At 33.8% G+C, this 20,833-nt stretch overlaps 1 protein-coding gene across 2 annotated transcripts in view; it reads right to left on the bottom strand.

Annotated features, from left to right (window-relative positions):
- STXBP5L (syntaxin binding protein 5 like) overlaps nucleotides 1–20,833 on the bottom strand; it is a 383,427-nt gene that overhangs the window by 132,214 nt on the left and 230,380 nt on the right. For both annotated transcript variants that reach the window (XM_029214585.1, XM_029214586.1), the window contains exons 14-16: nucleotides 8,053–8,093; nucleotides 4,151–4,368; nucleotides 1,847–2,019 (exon numbers count right to left, since the gene is read on the bottom strand). In XM_029214585.1, coding sequence (XP_029070418.1) covers nucleotides 1,847–2,019; nucleotides 4,151–4,368; nucleotides 8,053–8,093 — 432 coding nt within the window. The remainder of the gene's footprint in view (nucleotides 1–1,846; nucleotides 2,020–4,150; nucleotides 4,369–8,052; nucleotides 8,094–20,833) is intronic.

The raw sequence follows: 20,833 nt of genomic DNA, 5'->3' as shown, positions 1-20,833 counted from the left end.
ATTACCCATCTGACTTCATCTCCTACTACCCTGTCCTCTACTGCCCACCATCCTTTCTTTGTTCTAGCTACACTGACCTCCTTATATGCCAGGCACTTTACGACCTTTGCTTTAGCTGTTCCTGCTGCCTGGAATACTCTCCCACCAGATATTCTTCAGATAACTCCCTCATCTACATTTGGTTTAAGTCTCATCCTCCTAATGAGGCCTATGATGACCTCATACAAAGTCAAAAGAAAATCAGATAATTGCACAAACATGTGCATATTGATAAGAATTGTAATATTGCTAAAAATGAAGAGCTGGCAGTATTGAAAGGCTTATTTATTAGCTTACATATATGGATATCTAAATCCAGCAAAGGAAAGTCATTTAGGGATGGATGCCAACATACAATTTAGTAAAGCATAGATTATATGCAACTCAAGAACCACTTGTAATATACTGTAACTCAAAGAATAATATACTTCTGCTGCTTGGTCCTTTGGAGCTTATATACATATAGGATTATACTGAATCCCCTTGGTTCTCTTGATAATCCTTAAGATTGCCACTACTACTTTACAAGTCTGCATTAAATGCTACAACACATGGTATTATTTACTTCATCTCCACTACCAGATTTCTGCTGATTTTACTGGTTTTTCTCTTTTATCCCTATGTTTTATATTTTTTAAATTTTATAGAAAAATACTCAGGTCATTGCAGGACCCACTTTAGTGATGGGTCTTCTTAGCTAATAAATCTACAGTGCTTTCTTAAGCTTTAATTTTTTGTTCTCTTTCTGTCTTTCATTTTAATATAAATCAATTAAGTGAAGCAAAGTGATATGAAGGAAAAATTAAATGTGTAAAATTATAACATTATGAAAGTTTTCCATTTGCTAAAGTTTAATGATTTTGTTTCCCCTTCACAGATTTTCCTCTCAGTAATGCCTACTTATACTTCCTTTTTTAATTTCACAAGAAAAATTTGGGGTGCGGGGCAGAAGCAATGATTACAAAAGTACAGCAACTGCTAACTGTATGGTAAGCTTATTTTTCTCCTGAAACCTCATCTTTAAATTTTCCATAAGTGTTTTTATAAGAAATGAGGAAACTAGTTATCCACAGTTCCTTGAGTAGCAGACTCAGATAGTTTCATATGAGGCTCAGAGAAATTCCTTGCTTAGGCTAAATTCTCCAACCAGCTAATACTAGAAACATTTGGTTTGACGATGTAGAAGCAGTAAGTGGTAACTTGAGGAAACTGCATTCTTTTGTACCCTATTACCAGAAAGCATAAAAACAAGATAAACATCACTAAAGGCCTGATTAACTTTAAGTTTTATTTGAGCATGACATTAAATTTGTTTAGATATACTGAGACAATGCAGTTTATTACAAAATAGTATCAGTTGAAAAAAGAGAAAGAAATATTATGCAATATCCTAGTAACCATGAGAGAAAAAAAGCCTTTTTTCTGACATAGTATTCTTGTAGTAAACTTGGTTTAACTTTTGGATTCCAAGAAGGCTGAAGACATTCCCTAAAAATACTTTATCAGTTGAGAAGTACCAGGCAAGTGGCAAGTTTCTGCTTTGCCAAACGTTTTCCCATTCTATCAAAGCTATGTTTTCTTTAGGGTCGGTCAGGGAAGGAAATATATTAATTAGTAATGAAGAATGGAAATATTGTGCCCTCTTCATAGATATTCCAAAAAAAAGAAGACAAAGGTACCCCTTGGTGGACTGTAGACCACTTGACAACAACTTAATAAAAGAGGAGGATGATTTTATTTGGCACAGTTTCAAAGAATTATACAGTTAACATGTAAAATTGTTTTAAAATTTGGTAGCAACTCTTACTTGAGGCATGGGATACTATCCTTCATTACTCCTTCACTAGCCACAGTGTTAGTGCTCCCAGAAAGACTCCTTGAAGAAGGAAGCTGGGATGAGAGATCAGGAAATGGAGGACTTGTTTCTGGTTCCGGGGTAATAATATCTTCAATATCACACTGAAGTCGTACCTCTAATGACTTAAAAAAAGAAAAATCAAGTTTTGATTTAACCTAGATTTTCGTAACAATCCCATTAAAATATCTGGTACTCTTTCAGTAATTATTCATTATTTTTTTCAGATTAATTAGTTCAATTCATAGTAAAGTTGAGATACCCCAAACTGAATTAAATAATAAATTATATAGAATATTCAGTGGCATTCACAAAAAAACATAAATTAAAAAAATAAATAAATTTATTTATTTTTGGCTGTTTTGGGTCTTCGTTGCTGTGCACGGGCTTTCTCTAGTTGTGGCGAGCAGGAGCTACTCTTCATTGTGGTGTGCGGGCTTCTCATTGCGGTGGCTTCTCTTGTTGCAGAGCATGGGCTCTAGGCACATGGGCTTCAGCAGTTGTGTGGCACACGGGCTCAGTAGTTGTGGCACATGGGCTTAGTTGCTCTGCGGCATGTGGGATCTTCCTGGACCAGGGCTTGTACCCATGTTCCCTGCATTGGCAGGCGGATTCTTAACCACTGCACCACCAGGGAAGTCCTTAAAATGTTTTTTAATTCTTCAGAATTATAAGAAAATACCTACCAGTGGAGATAAATTTTCTGTATAATAAATATTCCTTAAGATAAAGTATAAATTACAATTCCATATATGATAAAATAAAAGGAGAAACTGGTCATGGTTATTCCAATGAAAGAAATTAAATTGGATGTGTGTGTGTAAAAACACACACACACACACAACACACAAACTGTTATTTGTACAAAGCTTCTTAGCTTTAAAAAACCTTCATTCAATCTTGACTTTGAATTACTTCAGTATAAATTTTCCAAAATAAATTCCATATTTTTGTTTGTTTCATTAGTTTAGCTCTTATATAATTTCATTAGCTTGGTCAGAATTGCTTAATGAAAAACATATGATAATTTATACTGGAATAAAAAGGTGATCCAAACCCTTTTTTTTTAAAGCTGAAAATGTTTTAAAATTACTTTATGACTGCATTCAATGCTCAAATAAAATCAATTTTATAACATAAACATTCACTTTTCAATGTAAAAATAAGCATTTTTGAGATTAAAAACAATTGCTTACAAAAAGTGTAATTATGGAGTAGTGAATACAGCAATATTATCAAAATGATTGTCATAATTATCTTAAAACTTAAAACCTCTGGTGACAATAACAATTACCAATTATTGAGTGCTTACTAAGACACTCTGCTAATGACTTTATATAATCATCACAAGAACTCTATGAAAGTGGCATTACAATTTCTAGTTTATGATTATTTTCTGTTTTTCTATTTTATTTACACAGGAAGTTATATGAGTGATGAAGTTGAGACTTACCCAGACTGTACTACTGACTAATGGGCCTTGTGACTTGTTCAGAATCACACAGATATTCATTGGTAAAGCCAGAATTAAAAGCTAGGCTCGTCTGACTCCAAAGCCTGGGTTTTAACTAATATATACTTTAAGGGCAATGTTTAATTTTAGCCGTTGAGGTAAAAACAGTTATACATAGGCCTTTAATAGATAATCTTTATTTTCTGATAAAATGGTAAAATGGACTGCGTAGAGAAGACCCATTATCTATAGGTGCCTTAAGTTAGATTTAATTTATCCCATGAGAGCATCATTATTTTGAATAATTAAATTATTTCATCAGTTTAAAAATTAAGATTACGTAAGGCAGGACCATAATTATTTCCACCCTACAAATATGTTGCTATTTAAAAAATCATTCAAAGTAATCTTATTGTAGTTGAGAAATAATCATTTATGGCAATTAGTTGGCAAAAAGATAAATTTTTTAAAAATTTAATAAAGATATAGAACAAAGCTTGCATTAATTTGACATTTATATATAAAATAAATCAGTAACTATCTATATAAAACCTATAGGCATAATCTATCCTATTTAATAATACTAAATTTTGATAGAGAACTGTTTTTGTCATTTTAAGCCGAATTTTTTTTTAATATGTTATACTAAGTAACAAGAACAATTAAAAATTCTATGAATTGGATTACTGGCCACATACTGTACTCTTGGTGGCTTAAAACCATACCAAGCACTAGTTAAGATCTATGATAGCTGTTTTCTTTTAATAACTCTAAGTGTGAAAGTTAAATTTTAAATGACTTACCACTATTTCTGTTGTAATTTCATGTCTGCTGAATTTATAAATTATGACATATGCAGAGACTCCTGATACACAGAATATTCTGCTCTCTGGACACCAGTGGATCATCTGAATGGCATATGGATCTTCCTCTACAATTTCACATGTTTGTTTTCCTTCTCCTACCTTCTGTTTTTCAAACACTTTTGAAGTTTTTAGCTTGTACAGCATCTGCAGTGTTACTATAAGATATTGAATCATAGTTATCTTCTAATTTGAACTTAATTCTTAGATGTTGTCGAAGCCTTTTAAATATACGTATTAAATCACAAAAGTAAAACCCAACTGAACAAAATAAACTACATTTTAACAAGGAATCATTCAATGTCATGCTCTCATATCAGTACCATTTAGCTGGAGGAAGACTATAGGGAAAAAATAAACATTTATTGAACATATACTATATACCAAAGAACATGTAGGACCTTTGTATGCATTGTCTCATGAGCTCCTCAGAAAAGTCCTGCGAAGTGAGTATTTTTATCCTTGTTTATTGACAAAAATACTTGGGTTCAGAAACTTTTAAATGAAACTACTGAGCCTACTTCTCTCTTAAAGGGGACTCCTCAATACTATTTCACAATTTTTTCCTTTGATTGTTAGATGAGAGGTTGATGCTATTCTTTGAGGGTTTATTCCTCTCAACAAATTTTTAGACACTCCTTCAGATGAGAAACATTTGTAATTTATCAGTACCAGTTAGTAATATTGGGAGTCCAATGATCTGGACTCTTTTAGAAAGAATCTTTTCTGAGTGGCTCTGTGTTAGGAAATGGTCAGTTGTAATTGCTAAAAAAGTCTGGTTTTGTGAATTGTTTTGGGGAATATTTATTTGGGGGAATACTTCCATTTTAGAACCTGATGATAACTCCGCTATATAAAAGCTCTGATTCTACAAAGGATCCTTGAGAAACATTCTAAAACTCTAGGAGTTCCTGCCAAAAGTGCATAATCTGAACCTAATCATGAGAAACATTAGTCAAACACAAATTGGAAGAGATTCTACAAAATAACTGGCCTGAACTCCTGAAAATGTCAATTTCAAATACTCAGCAACCATTCCAGACTAAAGAAAACTCAACAGATACGATAACTAAATCCAACAAATAATCCTAGATTTTCTTTTATTATGAGAGATATTATTGGAACAACTGGCTAAAACTGAGTCAGATGTGGAAGTTAGGTAATAGTATTGTATTAATATTAAGCTCCTGATTTTGATAACTATAATTTGATTATATAGAAGAATGCCCTTGTTTGTAGGAAGTATACACTGAAGTATTTAGGAGGGCATGTACTGTTTAGAGGAGCATGATGTTTGCAACTTACTCTCAAATGATTATAAAAAGCTATATATATATGTATATATGTATATGTGTGTGTGTGTGTGTGTGTGTGTGTGTGTGTGTGAAAATGGAGGGAAGAGAGGAAGACTAAAGGGTGGGGGAGGACAGGAGGGAGGGGGAGGGAGGAAGCGGGGAGGGAAGGGGAGAGAGAGAGAGGGAGCAAGCAAGTGCTAGATTGAGAGGAGGGCGGGTGAAGGGAACACATGCATACATTGATACTTGCGGAATCTGGCTGAAGGCTATACAACAGTTCATAGTATGTTTTTATGATTTTCTGTAAGCCTGATGTGACATGGAAATATTAAAGAATATTGCAGACATAGTTATTTAACTTTGAGTTAATCAACAGAGATTATCCTTAGTAGGCCTGACAGAATCAGGTGAGCCCTTTAAAAGAGGGATCAGGGCCTTCCCTGAAGTTAGAGAGACACTCCCTTGCTGGCCTTGAAGAAACAAATCACGAGTTTTAAAGCTGCAAGAAAATGAATTCTGCCAACAACCATAAAAGCTTGGAACAGAACTCTGAGCTGCAGGTGAAACTGCAGTCCTAGCCAACACTTCAACTGCAGTCTCTGAGACCCTGAGCAAAGAACTCAGCTAACCTGAACCAGATTCATGACACACGGAAACTGTGAGACAGTGTATGGGTTTTGTTTTAAACTGCTAAATTGTGGTAATTTAATACTCAGCAACTGAAGATGAATACAGTTGACCCTTGAACAGTATGGGTTTGAAATGCATGGGTCCATTTATTCTCAGATAATTTTCAATAGTAAATACTACAGTACTACATAATCTGAGGTTGATAGAATCCTTAGATGCTGAACCACAGATACAGAGAAATAGTGTATAGTGAGGGCCAACTATAAATTATGCCCCAACTATAAGTTATGCTCAGATTGTGTAGAGGGTTGGCACAATCTGACTGACTCCCATGTTGTTCAAGGTCAACGGTACACATATTAACATAAACTCAACTTTCAAATTCGGTATAACCTCATTTCCTGTACTGGACCTTATCCCACAAAATTGGCAAATTAAGTGATATTTCTCCAATGACATCCATCGATTTGGAGATATGCCCTTATAATTGATTACAGTAAAAATATTAAACATGCTGCAAACCTCTGTAACATATGTTCTGAATGTAATACAATATTTTATTTAAAATTAACTTCTTAAAATATTATCGTGCATGCTTAAGGGTGGTATGCACTTCAGTCATTAGAGTGTTAAAGTGTCTTCTCACATTTTAGAAGCTAAGGAGTGACTCTGAGGTGGTGGAAAACGAGCAAAGGTGTTTGCTCGTTGTAATTGTAACTATACAACTAACTGTGTTCATGGAACAAACTCAGATTTACATGAAAAGGTTCATAAAAATAAAAAATCTGTTGTCCCTTGGAATTTCCCTCTGAACAATTGATCTTTATTGTGTGAGGTCAGAAAGGGCCCTCAGATTTCATGGCTTTAAATCTTTTAATCATTTCCTCTTGCTGATGCTTTGCTCCACTGCTAAGGACTCTAGATTGCAGACGAAGATTATCACTAATGTTCAACCTTCTTCCCTCTGCTTTTCTGTTTATCAGTCTTTCTCAGTTCACTTCTATAGCTTCAGGTATCACTTCTATGCTGCTTCTTAATTAGTTACCATTCTTGACTGTTCTCCCTACCTGCTAGACAGTTTTACTTGAATTTCCTGGTGTTCCAACAAAATCCAAACTTCCAGAACTCTTCTGTATCCTTATTTCCAAAGAGTTATCTCTATCTTGATGGTTACTCAGAAACTTAGAGACATTGCTCACTTCTTCTCCTCCTAGTCCTGACTATCAAAATCTTAACTATCTCCCAAAACTCACATTAAATGTCACCCCACCAAAATACCCTTCCTGGATCTACCTGGTTCAAATAAATCTCCCATTTCCAATAAAAAATAGAATTTGGGTTGTACTACATTTAGAGTTCTTATCATATTGTTTGCCCTGTAAGTTCTCTGAAGGGTATTATGAGTATAATCAAGTCTTAAATCTTTGCATGCCCTTCAACATTGAGCAGAGTACCTGTAGTCCTTAAATTATGTAATTCTCAAGATTTCAAAAGAAGTTTTACATTTATCAAATTATTTCTTTTGATTCTCACGGACTTGGTAGACAAGTGGCAAAGAAAAGTGAAGACTAGTGGGATAAAAGCACTTTTCTAAGAGTGAGGAGGTGAAGGAAATTCCTTGAAAAGAGTTAGTCTGACAAAGTTTGGTACTTTTTCCAATGTACATTACCTCATAAATATAATAGGTTGCTGATAAAGAGTGATTTCAGTTGTGTCTGTTTATATCATAAAAGTACAGTAGAGATAATACTTCAAACTGATCCAATAATATAGGAAATGCATTTTTGTAACACAGCCATATGTGTATGCTAAATATGTATCAAAAATATTAACTGTCCAAACTAAAAAGTGGTCAATGGCTATGAGTAAATATTAACCAAGTGTTTTCTGTAATATAAGGAGAAACTTAAAACTTACTTGCAGAAGCATCCCAAAACTTTATCGATCCATCTGCATGACTAGATAAGAAATAAATTAGCATTAAGTATGGTAAATAAAAATCATAATTGTTCTAAATGTATAAAAACTTGAATTACTATTAAAATTTGGTTTAAAAATACCATTTCAATGAAAACTAATGTATGCTAAACCATTTCTAAGCTTAAAACAATGGTTTATTTTTTAAATACCACACAAGAATCTAAATTTTAGAAAAAGACAATAATTACTTAGATTTATTGTAAGAATATTTTATATGTAATAACAATGAAAACTGATCTGTGATGAACAGTATAATTTTATATAAAATTGTTTACACTGAATAAAGAGACCTGAGTTAGATTACATTAAAATAATTTTGAAATGAATATCATAGCGAAATTAAAGTTGAGCATAAAAATATAAAAAGCAAATCCTTAAACCTATCTAGAGTTGTATCATTATTTGATAATAGGTATAATGGTAATTCTATAAGAAATCGTCTACAAATAATCGTCATTTCCCCAATGACTAATGATGTTGAGCATCTTTTCATTAGCCATTTGTATATCTTTTTTTGAAAAAAATCTATACAAATCCTTTGCCCACTTTTAAAAAATTGGTATATTTGTCTTTTTGTTTTTGAGCTGTAAGGGTTCTTTATATATCCTGAATAATAAACCCTTATCAGATATATGATTTTTAAAAGTTTCTTCCATTCACTGTTACCTTTTCACCTGATAGTGAAGACCATTTTATCTATTTTTTTCTTTGTTGCTTATGCTTTTTCCCCTTTTTCTTCAGTACATTTATTAAATGCATAATTGCATGAAGCCTGAGCTGTGTATGGGCCGTTAAAGGGTTGAGTGCATAGCTAAAACTAGGAAAACTGCTGCCCCTTTCTCATGTTGGCAGAGCAGCTACTGCTCATAGTTGGGCCAGTTCTATGGCCTGCAAAGGAGTAGGTAAATATCCCACAGCAAGATTCTGCTGAACTGGAATGGAGCCAGGAGTGAGGGCACTGAGCCACCCTCCCAAGGAAGTGCTCTTACAGCCTATTCTTCCTGGTGTCCAAGCTCTTTTGCTCTGAAGACAGATGGGGAGCTTACAGGCTCTCTTCTGGCTGGGATGAAGCAGGTAGATAATAGAAAAGAAAGCCAGAGAGACTGGGGAAGGGAGACAGGAGTTGCTTTTTATTGACTTGGTCACGGGTTCCATAGAGGAGCCCTTTTGTGTTTAGGAGCATTTTTCTGCTTCCTTTTTTTTTCCCTGAAAATTCTCCTGCTCCCTGAGCTGCCATGCTAGTAATCCAGCATCCATTTCCTATAATTTCTATGTTTTGGTGTAATATCTAAGAGCCATAGCCACAATCATATTCAGGAAATATTAACCCTGTTTTCTTGAGTTTTACAGTCTTAGCTGTAAATTTACATCTTTGACCACATTTGAGTTAATTTTTGTGTATGCTAGGAGGTAATAAGGGTCCAACTTTATTCTTTAGCATGTGGATATTCAATTCTCCCAACACCATTTGTTGATGAGATTATTGTTTGCCCCATTAAATAGGCTTGATACCATTGTGAAAAACCAATTAGTCATAGATGTATGGTTTTATTTCTGGACTCCCAATTCCATTCCATTAAATTATAAATCTAATCTTATGTCAGTACCACACTGTTTTGATTACTGTAGCTGTGTAGGTAATTTTACAATTGAGAAGTGTAAGTCCTTCAATTTTGGTCTATTTCAAGATGATTTTGGCTATTTTGGGTCACTTGCCATCTCATATGAATTTTAGGATAAACTTTTTTCATTTCTGCAAAAAGATCATTGGGATTTTGATATGAATTGTAGTGAATCTGTATCACTTTGAGATACTGCCATCTTAATAATATTGCCTTCTAATTCATAAACATGGAATGATTCCACTTATTTGTGTATTAGTTAATTTTTTCAGCAAAGTTTTATAGTTTCTAGTGCACAAGCCTTTTATCTCCTTGGTTAAATTTATTTATAAGTATTTTATTTTTTGATGCTATTGTAAATAAAACTGCTTTCTTAATTTTCTTTGCAGATTGTTCATTGTTAGTATATAGAAACACACTAACATATATATAAGATTATGTCATCTGCAAATAGATATAATTTTACTTCTTCCTTTCCATTGTGATGTCTTTTATTTAAAACTGCAACAACAGCAACACTCAGAAAACTAGGAGTAGAATAGAACTTCCTTAACCTGGTAAAGGGCATTTTTGCAAATGCCCTTTTATTTTTCTTGCAAATGCCCTTTTATTTTTCCTGCCTCACTCCTCTGGCTAGAATTTCTGGTTCAATATGAAATAGAAGTAGCAAAAGCAGAAATCTTTGTCTTGTTCCTGATCTCAGAGGGAAAGCTTTTAGTCTTTCACCATTGAATATGACGTTACCTGTGGGTTTTGCAAAAATGCCCTTTACCAGGTTAAGGAAGTTCCATTCTGCTCCTAGTTTTCTGCATGTTGCTGTTGTTGCAGTTTTAAATCGTGAAAGTGGTGTTTAATTTTGTCAAATGCTTTTTTATGCATGAGATGACTATGTGTTTTTTCCCCTTTATTCTATTAGTGTGGGTATTACATTGATTTTTATATGTTGAAACACTCTTGTATTCATAGGATAAATCCCACTTGATCACAGTTTATAATCCTTTTAATATGCTGTAAGATTCAGTTTGCTAATATTTTGTTTAGTATACTTGAATCTATATTTATAAGGAATACTGTTGCAGTTTTCTTTTCATTCAGTGTCTTTGTCTAGTTTGGTATTAGAATGATGCCTCAGATAATGAGTTAGGACGTTTTCCCTTCTATTTTTTGGAAAAGTTTGAAAAGCATTTGGTGTTACCTATTTAAATGACTGATAGAATTCATCACAAAGCCATCTGGTCCTGGTCTTTCCTTTGCTGGAAGGTTTCAATTACTGATTTAATCTCTTTACTTGTTATAAAACTGTTCAGATTATCTATTTCTTCTTGAGTCAGTTTTGATAGTTTGTGAATTTCTCAGAATTTATTCATTCATTTAGGTTATTTAATTTGTTGGCATAGAATTGTTTACAGTATTCTCTTATAATCCTTTTTATTTTTGTAAGATTGACAGTATTATACTCATTTTTCATTGCGATTTTAATAATTGTCCCCCTTTTTTTTTCTTGAGTCACTCTAACTAAAGTTTTGTCAATTCTGTTGAAATTTTCAAAGAACAAACTTTTGGTTTCATTGAATTCCTTTACTGCTTTTCTATTCTCTGTTTTGTTTATCTCTGCTCGAATTTTTATTATTTCTTATATCTGCTGGTATCAGTTTTTCTTCTAGTTCCTCAAGGTGTAAAGATAGGTTATTGAACTTTCTTCTTCCTTTAATGTAGGTGATTACAGCTATAAATTCCCCTATGAGTACTGTTTTTGCTACATCTCCATGCTATTATTTTTCTTTTTGTTTACATCAAAATATTTTCTAATTTCCCTTGTGATTTCTCATTTGGTCTGTTGGTTGTTTAAGAGTATGTTGCTTGATTTCCATATATTTATGATTGTTCCATTTTGTTTCTTCTGTGTTTCTTGACAATCTTGTACATACCTTTAGCAACTTTATTATTTATTTCCATAAACCAACTTTGGCTTTGTAAATCTTTGCTATTGTACATTTTCCTTCTATTTCATTAATTTTTGTTCTTAACAGTACTGTTTTCCTTTTTACTTTTGGGGGAATAATTTTTTATCCTTTTTAACTTCTTAAGATAGATAATTAGATCAATAAATTTTAGTCTTCTTATTAACATGCATGGGTATAAACTTATATTAACTTATATAAACATATAACATGGGTATAAGCTTACCTCTAAACATAGATTTAGATTTATCCACATGTTATATTTTAGTTTCACTGTCTTTCTGTTTGTGATATATTAAAATTTTATATTGTGATTTGCTTATTAACCAGTAAGCTAGTTGGGAATAGATTGCTTAATTTTGAAAACTTGTGAATGTTCTTTATATATTTTTGTCATTCCTTCCTAGTTTAATTCCTCTGTGGTCAGAGAACATGTTATATATGATTACAATCCTGTGACATTTATTGGCACTTTTATTATGGTCCTGCATATGGTCAATTTTGGTCTGTGTCTCATGTGCACTTGAAAAGAATGTACATTCTTGAATTGTAGAGTGTAATGTTTTAAATATGTCAGTTAAGTCAGACTTATTAATCATGCTGTTCAAAACTTTCTTTATTGTTATGGATTTTTCCTTTAATTTTAAAATCAGTTGCAGAGAGAGGTTTGTTATATTTTCTTCCACTTATTGCAGAATTGTCTATCTCTTTGTATATTTTGGGGCCCTGAACTCAAAATTCTAATGGATTCATCCTTTTATTATTTTAAAATAGTCCCTCTTACATTTGATAATGCTTCTTGCTTTAAAGTTTACTGTGGTAGGCAGAATTCTAAAATATTCCCCAGGGTTCCTGCCTTCTGGATAATCCTGTATAATCTCTGGGACTGTGGATATAATAGAGAATATATCACTCCCATGACAGTTATATTATGTTGACTTTAAGAAAAGGATACTATTTGGGTGAACCTATCACATGAAACCTATAAATATAGATCTAGAGGTCAAAGATGAAAGAATTTTGAAATTTGAAGCATGAGAAATACTAGATGCATTGTTACTGGCTTGAAGTAAGAAGGGGCCACGTGGCAAGAAATGCAGGCAGACTTAGGTAGCTAACATGCTCTCCCCCCATGACACCTAGCAAGGAAATTGGGAGCTCAGTCCCACAACCACAAGGAACTAAATTTTTCTAATAAAAAAAATGAGTTTGGAAGCAGATCTTCCCTCAGAACCTCCAGATGACAACTCAGCCTTGTTGACCCCTTGATTTCAGTCTTATGGTACACTGAGCAAATATCTCAATCATACAGTGCCAGATGTCTGACCTATAGAGCTGTGAGTTAATAAATGAGTTTTCAGCTGTTAAGTTTGTGGTGATTTGTTATGCAGCAATGGAAAACTACTGATATAAGTAGAGATGTACCAAAATTTTAAATTGTTCATGTTACAATTTTTCATGTATTTACTTTCAAATTTTTAGCATACATATACTTAATGTGTCTCATAAGTGATTTAGAATTTTTTTTATTTAGACCGACAGTCTTTGCTTATGACTGCAGAATACAGTCAAATTATATTTAGTGTAATTACTGATACACTGGAATTTAAATCTGCCAACCTCACAATTATATTCTATTTGTCTAACCAATTCTGTCTCCTTTCTCTCTCTTTTCTGTCCTTTTAAGGATTAATCACATTTTAAAATATTACTCTATTTTATTAGTTTTTGAGTATTATATTCTTGCACTATTATTTTAGTGGCTAACACAGATATTACAAAACTGATCCTTAAATTGTTGATCCTTCAGTTGTTAATTTTACACCTACCCAGACAAAGCAAGAACGTTAAATATTTTATCTCTATTTTCCTTTCTCCCACCTTTTGTGCTAGCATTATGATATATTTTCATTCTACATCACAATATTGTTAAAAATTATTGACATTTTAATACTTATACCAAAACATATTATTGCTATTTATTTAGATTTATTCTTGCATTTACCTTTTTCTGTTGTTATTATTTAATTTCTGCATTTCTATTATTCTATCTGGTATTGTTTTCCTTCTATTTAAAGCATTCACTTTAACTCTCAACATTTGTTTGAAAAAAAATTTGCCTTTATAGTTGAAGAATATTTTTGCTAAGTATGAAATTCTATATTAGCATTTTTCCCAGTAGTATAGAGATTTTATACCAATACCTTCTCTTTTCACCATTTCTGTTAAAATATCAACTCTCAATCTTATTACTGTTTGTTTTATTGTAAAGTGTCCACCTTGGCCGCTTTCGAGAATTTTTTCATTACCCTTTGTTTTCATCAGTTTTACTACAATCTGTGTAGATGGTTTTCCTTTTATTTACTCTGCTCTTAGTTTTTAGCACATTTTGAATTTGTGTTCTCAATGGAAAAAATCTGAGCCATTATCATTCAATAATTTATTCTGCTTTATTCTCTCTCTCTTTTGTTTGTGTCTCCAGTTATATATATGTTCAAACTTCTTCACCAAGTATCGTATATCTCTTATGGTTTTCTTTTTTCTCTGTGATTCCATCTAGATATTTTCTACTCACTATCTTCCAGATTACGGATCCTTTTTTCAGCTGTCACTACATGCTGTTAAGCCAATTTATTTAGTTCTTATTTTCAGTTATGGTAACTTTTAGTTACATATTGATTTTTTTTATTGTGGTAAAAAACACATAACATAAAGTTTACTATGTTAACCATTTTTAAGTGTATAATACAATAGTATTAACGATATGCACATTGTTGTGCAGCAAATCTCTAGAATATTTTCATCTAGAAAAATTGAACTCCACATCCATTGAACAACAACTCCCTTTTCCCCTCTCTCCTGAGCAACCACCATCCTTTCTGTCTTCTGTCTTTATGAATTTGTCTATTCTAAGTACCTGATATAAGTGGAATCATGCAGTATTTGTCTTTTTGAGACTGGCTTATTTCACTTAGCATAATTTCCTTCTGGTTCATCCATGTAATATAGAAAGATTTCCTTCTTTTCTAAGGCTAAACTAAATAGTATTCCATTGTATACAACGCATTTAAGAAACCCATTCATTTTTTGATGGACATTCATGTTGCTTGCACCTCTTGGATACTGTGAATAAATGCTGCAATAAACATGGATGTGCAATAAACATGGAACACCTTTGACACCCTGTTTTCAATTCTTTTGAATACGTGCTTAGAAATGGGATTGCTGGATTATATGGTAATTCTAATTTTAATTTTTTGAGGAAACTCCATATCGTTTTCCATAGCAGCTACCTCAGTTTACATTTCAACCAACAGTGAACAAAGGTTTCAATTTCTCCACATCTTCACCAACACTTATTTTCCTGTTGGTGCTGCATAATGCTATCTTAACAGTTGTAAAGTGATATCTCATTGTGGATTTGACTTGCGTTTCCCTGATGAGTAGTGATGTTGAACATCTTTTCATACGCTTATAAGCCAATTGTGTATCTCTGGAGAAATACCTAATTCGAGTCCTTTGCCCATTTTAATTGAATTGTATGTTTTTGTTGTTGAGTTACAGGAGTTCTTTATATAGTTTGGATATTAACCCCTTATCAGATATATGGTTTGAAAATAACTTCTCTGACTCTGTAGGATGCCTTTCCACTCTGTTGATTGTTCCCTTTTTTTCACAGAAGGTTTTAAGTTGACATAGTCCCATTTGTCTATTTTTGCTTTTGTTGCCTGTTTTTGGTGTCACAACTAAGAAATAATTGCCAAATCCAGTGTCATGAAATATTTCCCATTTTCTTTTGGGTGTTCTTTAGTTTCAGGTCTTAGATTTAGGGGGTTTTGTTTTCAGTTGATTTTGTGTATGGTATATGGTAAAGGTCCAATTTCATTCTTTCACATGTGCAAATAATGTTTTACCAATATCATTTGTTGAAGAGGCTATCCTATCCCCTTTGTATAGCCTTGGTATCTTTATCAAAGATTTGACCATATAGGTGATGGTTTATTTATAAGTTCTTTATTCTGTTTTCAGTGGTCAATATCTCTGTCTTTGTGTGAGTACCATACTGTTTTGATTACTTTGTAATATTTTTGATTAGCTTTGTATCATGTTTTGAAACCAGGAAGTGTAAGGACTCCAGCTTTATGTTGAATCAAGTTGTGTGAGTGGGTATCCTTCCTTTGTTTCTGATCTTAGAGGGAAAACTTGTAGTTATTCACCATTGAGTATGATGTTAGCTATGTGCTTTTCACACATGACCTTTATTATGTTGTGTTAATTTCCTTCTATTACTAGATTGTTGAATGTTTTTATCATTAAAGAGTGTTGAATTTTGTCAAATGCTTTTTCTGCTTCATCTGAGATGTTCATGTGGTTTTTGTCCTTCATTTTGTTGGTGTGGTATATCACACTGATTGCTTTTCATGTTGAACCATCCTTGCATCCTGAGGATATATCCCACTTGTTTATGATCATTTTAATGTGTAGCTGAATTTGTTTTGCTCGTATTTTATTGAGGATTTTTGCAATAATAGTCACTGGGGATATTGCTCTGTAGTTTTCTTTTCTGGTAGTATCTTTGTCTGATTTTGACATCATGTAATGCTGGTCTCATACAATGAGTTTGGAAGTGTTCCCTCTTCAATTTTTTTAGGAGTTTAAAAAGAACTACTGTTAATTCTTTAAATGTTAGGTAGAATTCTCCAGTTAAGCCCTCTACTTCTGGGCTTTTCTTTGTTGGGAGATTTTTTTTATTACTGATTCAATATTCTTACTGATTATAGGTCTGTCAGATTTTTAAATTTCTTCATTATTCAGTCTTGGTCGGTTGTATGTTTCCAGAAATTTATCCATTTCTTTTAAGTTATCCATTTTGTTGGCATATAATTCTTCAGAGTAGTCTCTTATGAACCTTTTTTATTTCTGTGGCATCAGCTGTAATGTCTCCTTTTTCATTTCTGACATTTGTTGAGTCTTTTCTTTTTTTCTTAGTCTAGCTAAGAGTTTGTCAATTTTGTTAATCTTTAAAAATCTCAGTTTTTAATATTCTATTGTTTTTCTACCCTCTATTTTGTTTTTATTTCTGTTCTAATCTTTGTTATTTCCTTCCTTCTGCTAAATTTGGGTTTAGTTTTTTCTAATCCCTTGAGGTGTACAGTTAAATTGTTGATTTTAGATCTTTTTTTAATGTTGGCATTTACTACTATAAACTTCTTAGAGGTTTACTTGTAAACCTCTTAGTTGTGCTTTTGTTGCATCCCATCAGTTTGATATGTTGTCTTCGTTATCATTTTTCTCAAGACATTTTCCAACTTCCTTGTGATTTCTTTAACCCATTGGTTGTTCAAGAGGGTATTGCCTAATTTCCACATATTTTGTGGATTTTCCAGTCTTCCTTTTGCTATTCATTTCTAATTTCATTTCATTGTGGTTATAAAAAAATACTTGTTATGATTTCAATCTTCTTAAAAATTTTAAGACTTGTTTTATGGCCTAACATGTGATCTATCCTGGAGAATGTTTCACGTGTACTTGAGGAGAATGTACATTCTGCTGTTGTTGGGTAGAGCGTGCTGTACATGGCTATGAGGTCCAATTGTTCTATACTGTTTTTCAAGTCTTCTGTTCCTTATTGAACTTCTGTCTGGGTGCTCTATTCATTATTGAAAGTGGGGTATTGAAAACTACTATTTTTGCACTATTTCCTATTTCTCCCTTCAATTCTGTCAGTGTTTGCTTTATATATTTGGGCGATATGTTGTTAGGTGAATATACATTTATAATTTTATTTCTTTCTGGTGAATTGACTATTTTATCATCATATATTATCCTCCTTTGTCTTTTTGACAGTTTTTGGCGTAAAGTCTATTTTGTCTGATAAAAGTATGCTCACCCCGATGTCTTTTTTTGTTAGCATTTGCATGCAGTATCTTTACCCATCCTTTCATTTCAGGCTATGTACACCCTTATATCTAAAGTGAGTCTCCTGTCGACAGCATACAGTTGGGTCTTGTTTCTTTTTCCATTCTTCCACTCTGTGTCTTTTGATTTGGGAGTTTAATTCATTTATCTTTAAAGAAATGATAGTATAGGACTTACCACTGCCATTTAAAAGTTGTTTTATGCTTATATTGTATTTATTTTGCCCCTTGTTTCCTTTCTTGCTGCCCTCCTTTTGTTTCATTGATTTTTTATAGTGACATGTTTTGATTTGTTTCTCACTTTCTTTTGTTCATATTCTATAGGTATTTTCTTTGCAGTTACCTTGTGTATTATGTAAAACATCTTATAGTTATACTGATCTATTTTAAAGTGACAATTTAACTTCAATTGCATACAAAAACCCTACTCCTTAAGTGGGCTACACTGACCTGCCCATTCCAACACCATGTAGAGCAGACACTGATGTCTTCCCAAAGGCAAAGGGACTAAAGACTGGAAGCAACTCTCACCGATGTACCCAGCAGCCCTTGGGCTTAAACCTGGTCTAAACTTAGAATCACCTGGAGTTAAAACAACATGGATGCTCCCACCCAGATCAATAGACAGACTCTGTGGGGAGGGCACATGTGATGTAATTTCTAAATACTCATCATGTAATACTAGTGGGAAACTGCATGGGAACCACATAGCAAACACTTCTTCTGATTCTTTAAAGTGCATACAAATTTGGAGGGAATCAGGGCCCCACTGTAAGTTATGATTCTCCTGTGGGGCTCATGAAATGGCACCTTTAACAAGTTTTCTTATTGGTGCAGATATTATTCCCTCAGACCCGTATTCAGTAGCACTGAGCTAGAGATATCACACATAGCACACCTGAGACCACTGAGTAGTTTTTCCAGGGCCTGTTTCCTAGTGGCTGAGCTCCTCCTGGAATAGGTGTGGCCTTGTTGCTGCCTAGGGTAGATGCTGCTGGGTTAGTGGAAATCACATGGTATATTTAAGGTTTAGGGTTGTGTGAGGGGTCGCCCTTAGAAATCTACCCCAAAATACCCTTAGTCCTCAGGGCCTTTAGCTCCCTCTCCTCTCAGGGCCCACTTGACCCACAGGAATCCCCAGGGGCAAGGCATGACCACCTGTCCTCAGGTGAGCTGAGCCTCCATACCCCATAAGATCCAGAGCATGAAGTCTGTTTGAAAATAAACCAAAGGTTTCAGTGGAGGGTGGATTAATATTTTGTGTTGGGAATGGACAGAAGCCTTTGAAAACGATGCCATGAATGCATATTTGAGGATTAACAACGGAAGATGTGATCTACGTTAAGTAATACAGCATGTTATAACTGAAAAAAACACTACTCCTTTCTCTCTCCCCTCACTTTAATGTTAATGATGCTGTAAATTATCAATACATCTCTTTATATTTTGTAACCATTAACGCACCTTTATACTTACAGTTTCTTTTTGTTTTGTTTTTTTTACATCTTTATTGGCGTATAATTGCTTTACAATGGTGTGCTAGTTCCTGCTTTATAACAAAGTGATCAGTTATACATATACATATGTTCCCATATCTCTTCCCTATTCCGTCTCCCTCCCTCCCACCCTCCCTATCCCACCCCTCTAGTGGTCACAAAGCACCGAACTGATCTCCCTATGCTACGCGGCTGCTTCCCACTGGCTATCTATTTTACGTTTGGTAGTGCATATATGTCCATGCCACTCTCTCGCTTTGTCACAGCTTACCCTTCCCCCTCCCCATATCCTTAAGTCCATTCTCTAGTAGGTCTGTGTCTTTATTCCTGTCTTACCCCTAGGTTCTTCATGACATTTTTTTTCTTAAATTCCGTATATATGTGTTAGCATATGGTATTTGTCTTTCTCTTTCTGACTTACTTCACTCTGTATGACAGACTCTGGGTCCATCCACCTCATTACAAACAGCTAAATTTCGTTTCTTTTTATGGCTGAGTAATATTCCATTGTATATATGTGCCACATCCTCTTTATCCATACATCCGATGATGGACACTTAGGTTGTTTCCATCTCCGGGCTATTGTAAACAGAGCTGCAATGAACATTTTGGTACATGACTCTTTTTGAATTATGGTTTTCTCAAGGTATATGCCCAGGAGTGGGATTGCTGGTTCATATGGTAGTTCTATTTTTAGTTTTTAAAGGAACCTCCATACTATTCTCCATAGTGGCTGTACCAATTCACATTCCCACCAGCACTGCAAGAGTGTTCCCTTTTCTCCACACCCTCTCCAGCATTTATTGTTTCTAGACTTTTTGATGATGGCCATTCTGACTGATATGAGATGATATCTCATTGTAGTTTTGATTTGCATTTCTCTAATGATTAATGATGTTGAGCATTCTTTCATGTGTTTGTTGGCAGTCTGTGTATCTTCTTTGGAGAAATGTCTGTTTAGGTCTTCTGCCCATTTTTGGATTGGGTTGTTTGTTTTTTTGTTATTGAGCTGCATGAGCTGCTTGTAAATTTTGGAGATTAATCCTTTGTCAGTTGCTTCATTTGCAAATATTTTCTCCCATTCTCAGGGTTGTCTTTTGGTCTTGTTTATGGTTTCGTTTGCTGTGCAAAAGCTTTGAAGTCTCATTAGGTCCCATTTGTTTATTTTTGTTTTTATTTCCATTTCTTTGGGAGGTGGGTCAAAAAGAATCTTGCTGTGATTTATGTCATAGAGTGTTCTGCCTATGTTTTCTTCTAAGAGTTTGATAGTTTCTGGCCTAACATTTAGGTCGTTAATCCATTTTGAGCTTATTTTTGTGTATGGTGTTAGGAAGTGACCTAATCTCATACCTCTACATGTACCTGTCCACTTTTCCCAGCACCACTTATTGTAGACTCTGTACTTTCTCCACTGTACATTCCTGCCTCCTTTATTAAAGATAAGGTGACCATATGTGTGTGGTTTTATCTCTGGGCTTTCTATCCTGTTCCATTGATCTATTTTTCTGTTTTTGTGCTAGTATCATACTGTCTTGATTACTGTAGCTTTGCAGTATAGTCTGAAGTCAGGGAGCCTGATTCCTCCAGCTCCGTTTTTCGTTCTCAAGATTGCTTTGGCTATTCGGGGTCTTTTGTGTTTCCATACAAATTGTGAAATTTTTTGTTCTAGTTCTGTGAAAAATGCCAGTGGTAGTTTGATAGGGATTGCATTGAATCTGTAG

Source organism: Monodon monoceros, unplaced genomic scaffold, assembly GCF_005190385.1.
Source record: "Monodon monoceros isolate NGI ecotype Baffin Bay Population unplaced genomic scaffold, NGI_Narwhal_1 Super_Scaffold_11, whole genome shotgun sequence".
NCBI lineage: Eukaryota > Metazoa > Chordata > Mammalia > Artiodactyla > Monodontidae > Monodon > Monodon monoceros.
Note: the sequence above shows the minus strand (reverse complement) of the source record. Positions and strands in the feature narration are given on the sequence as shown.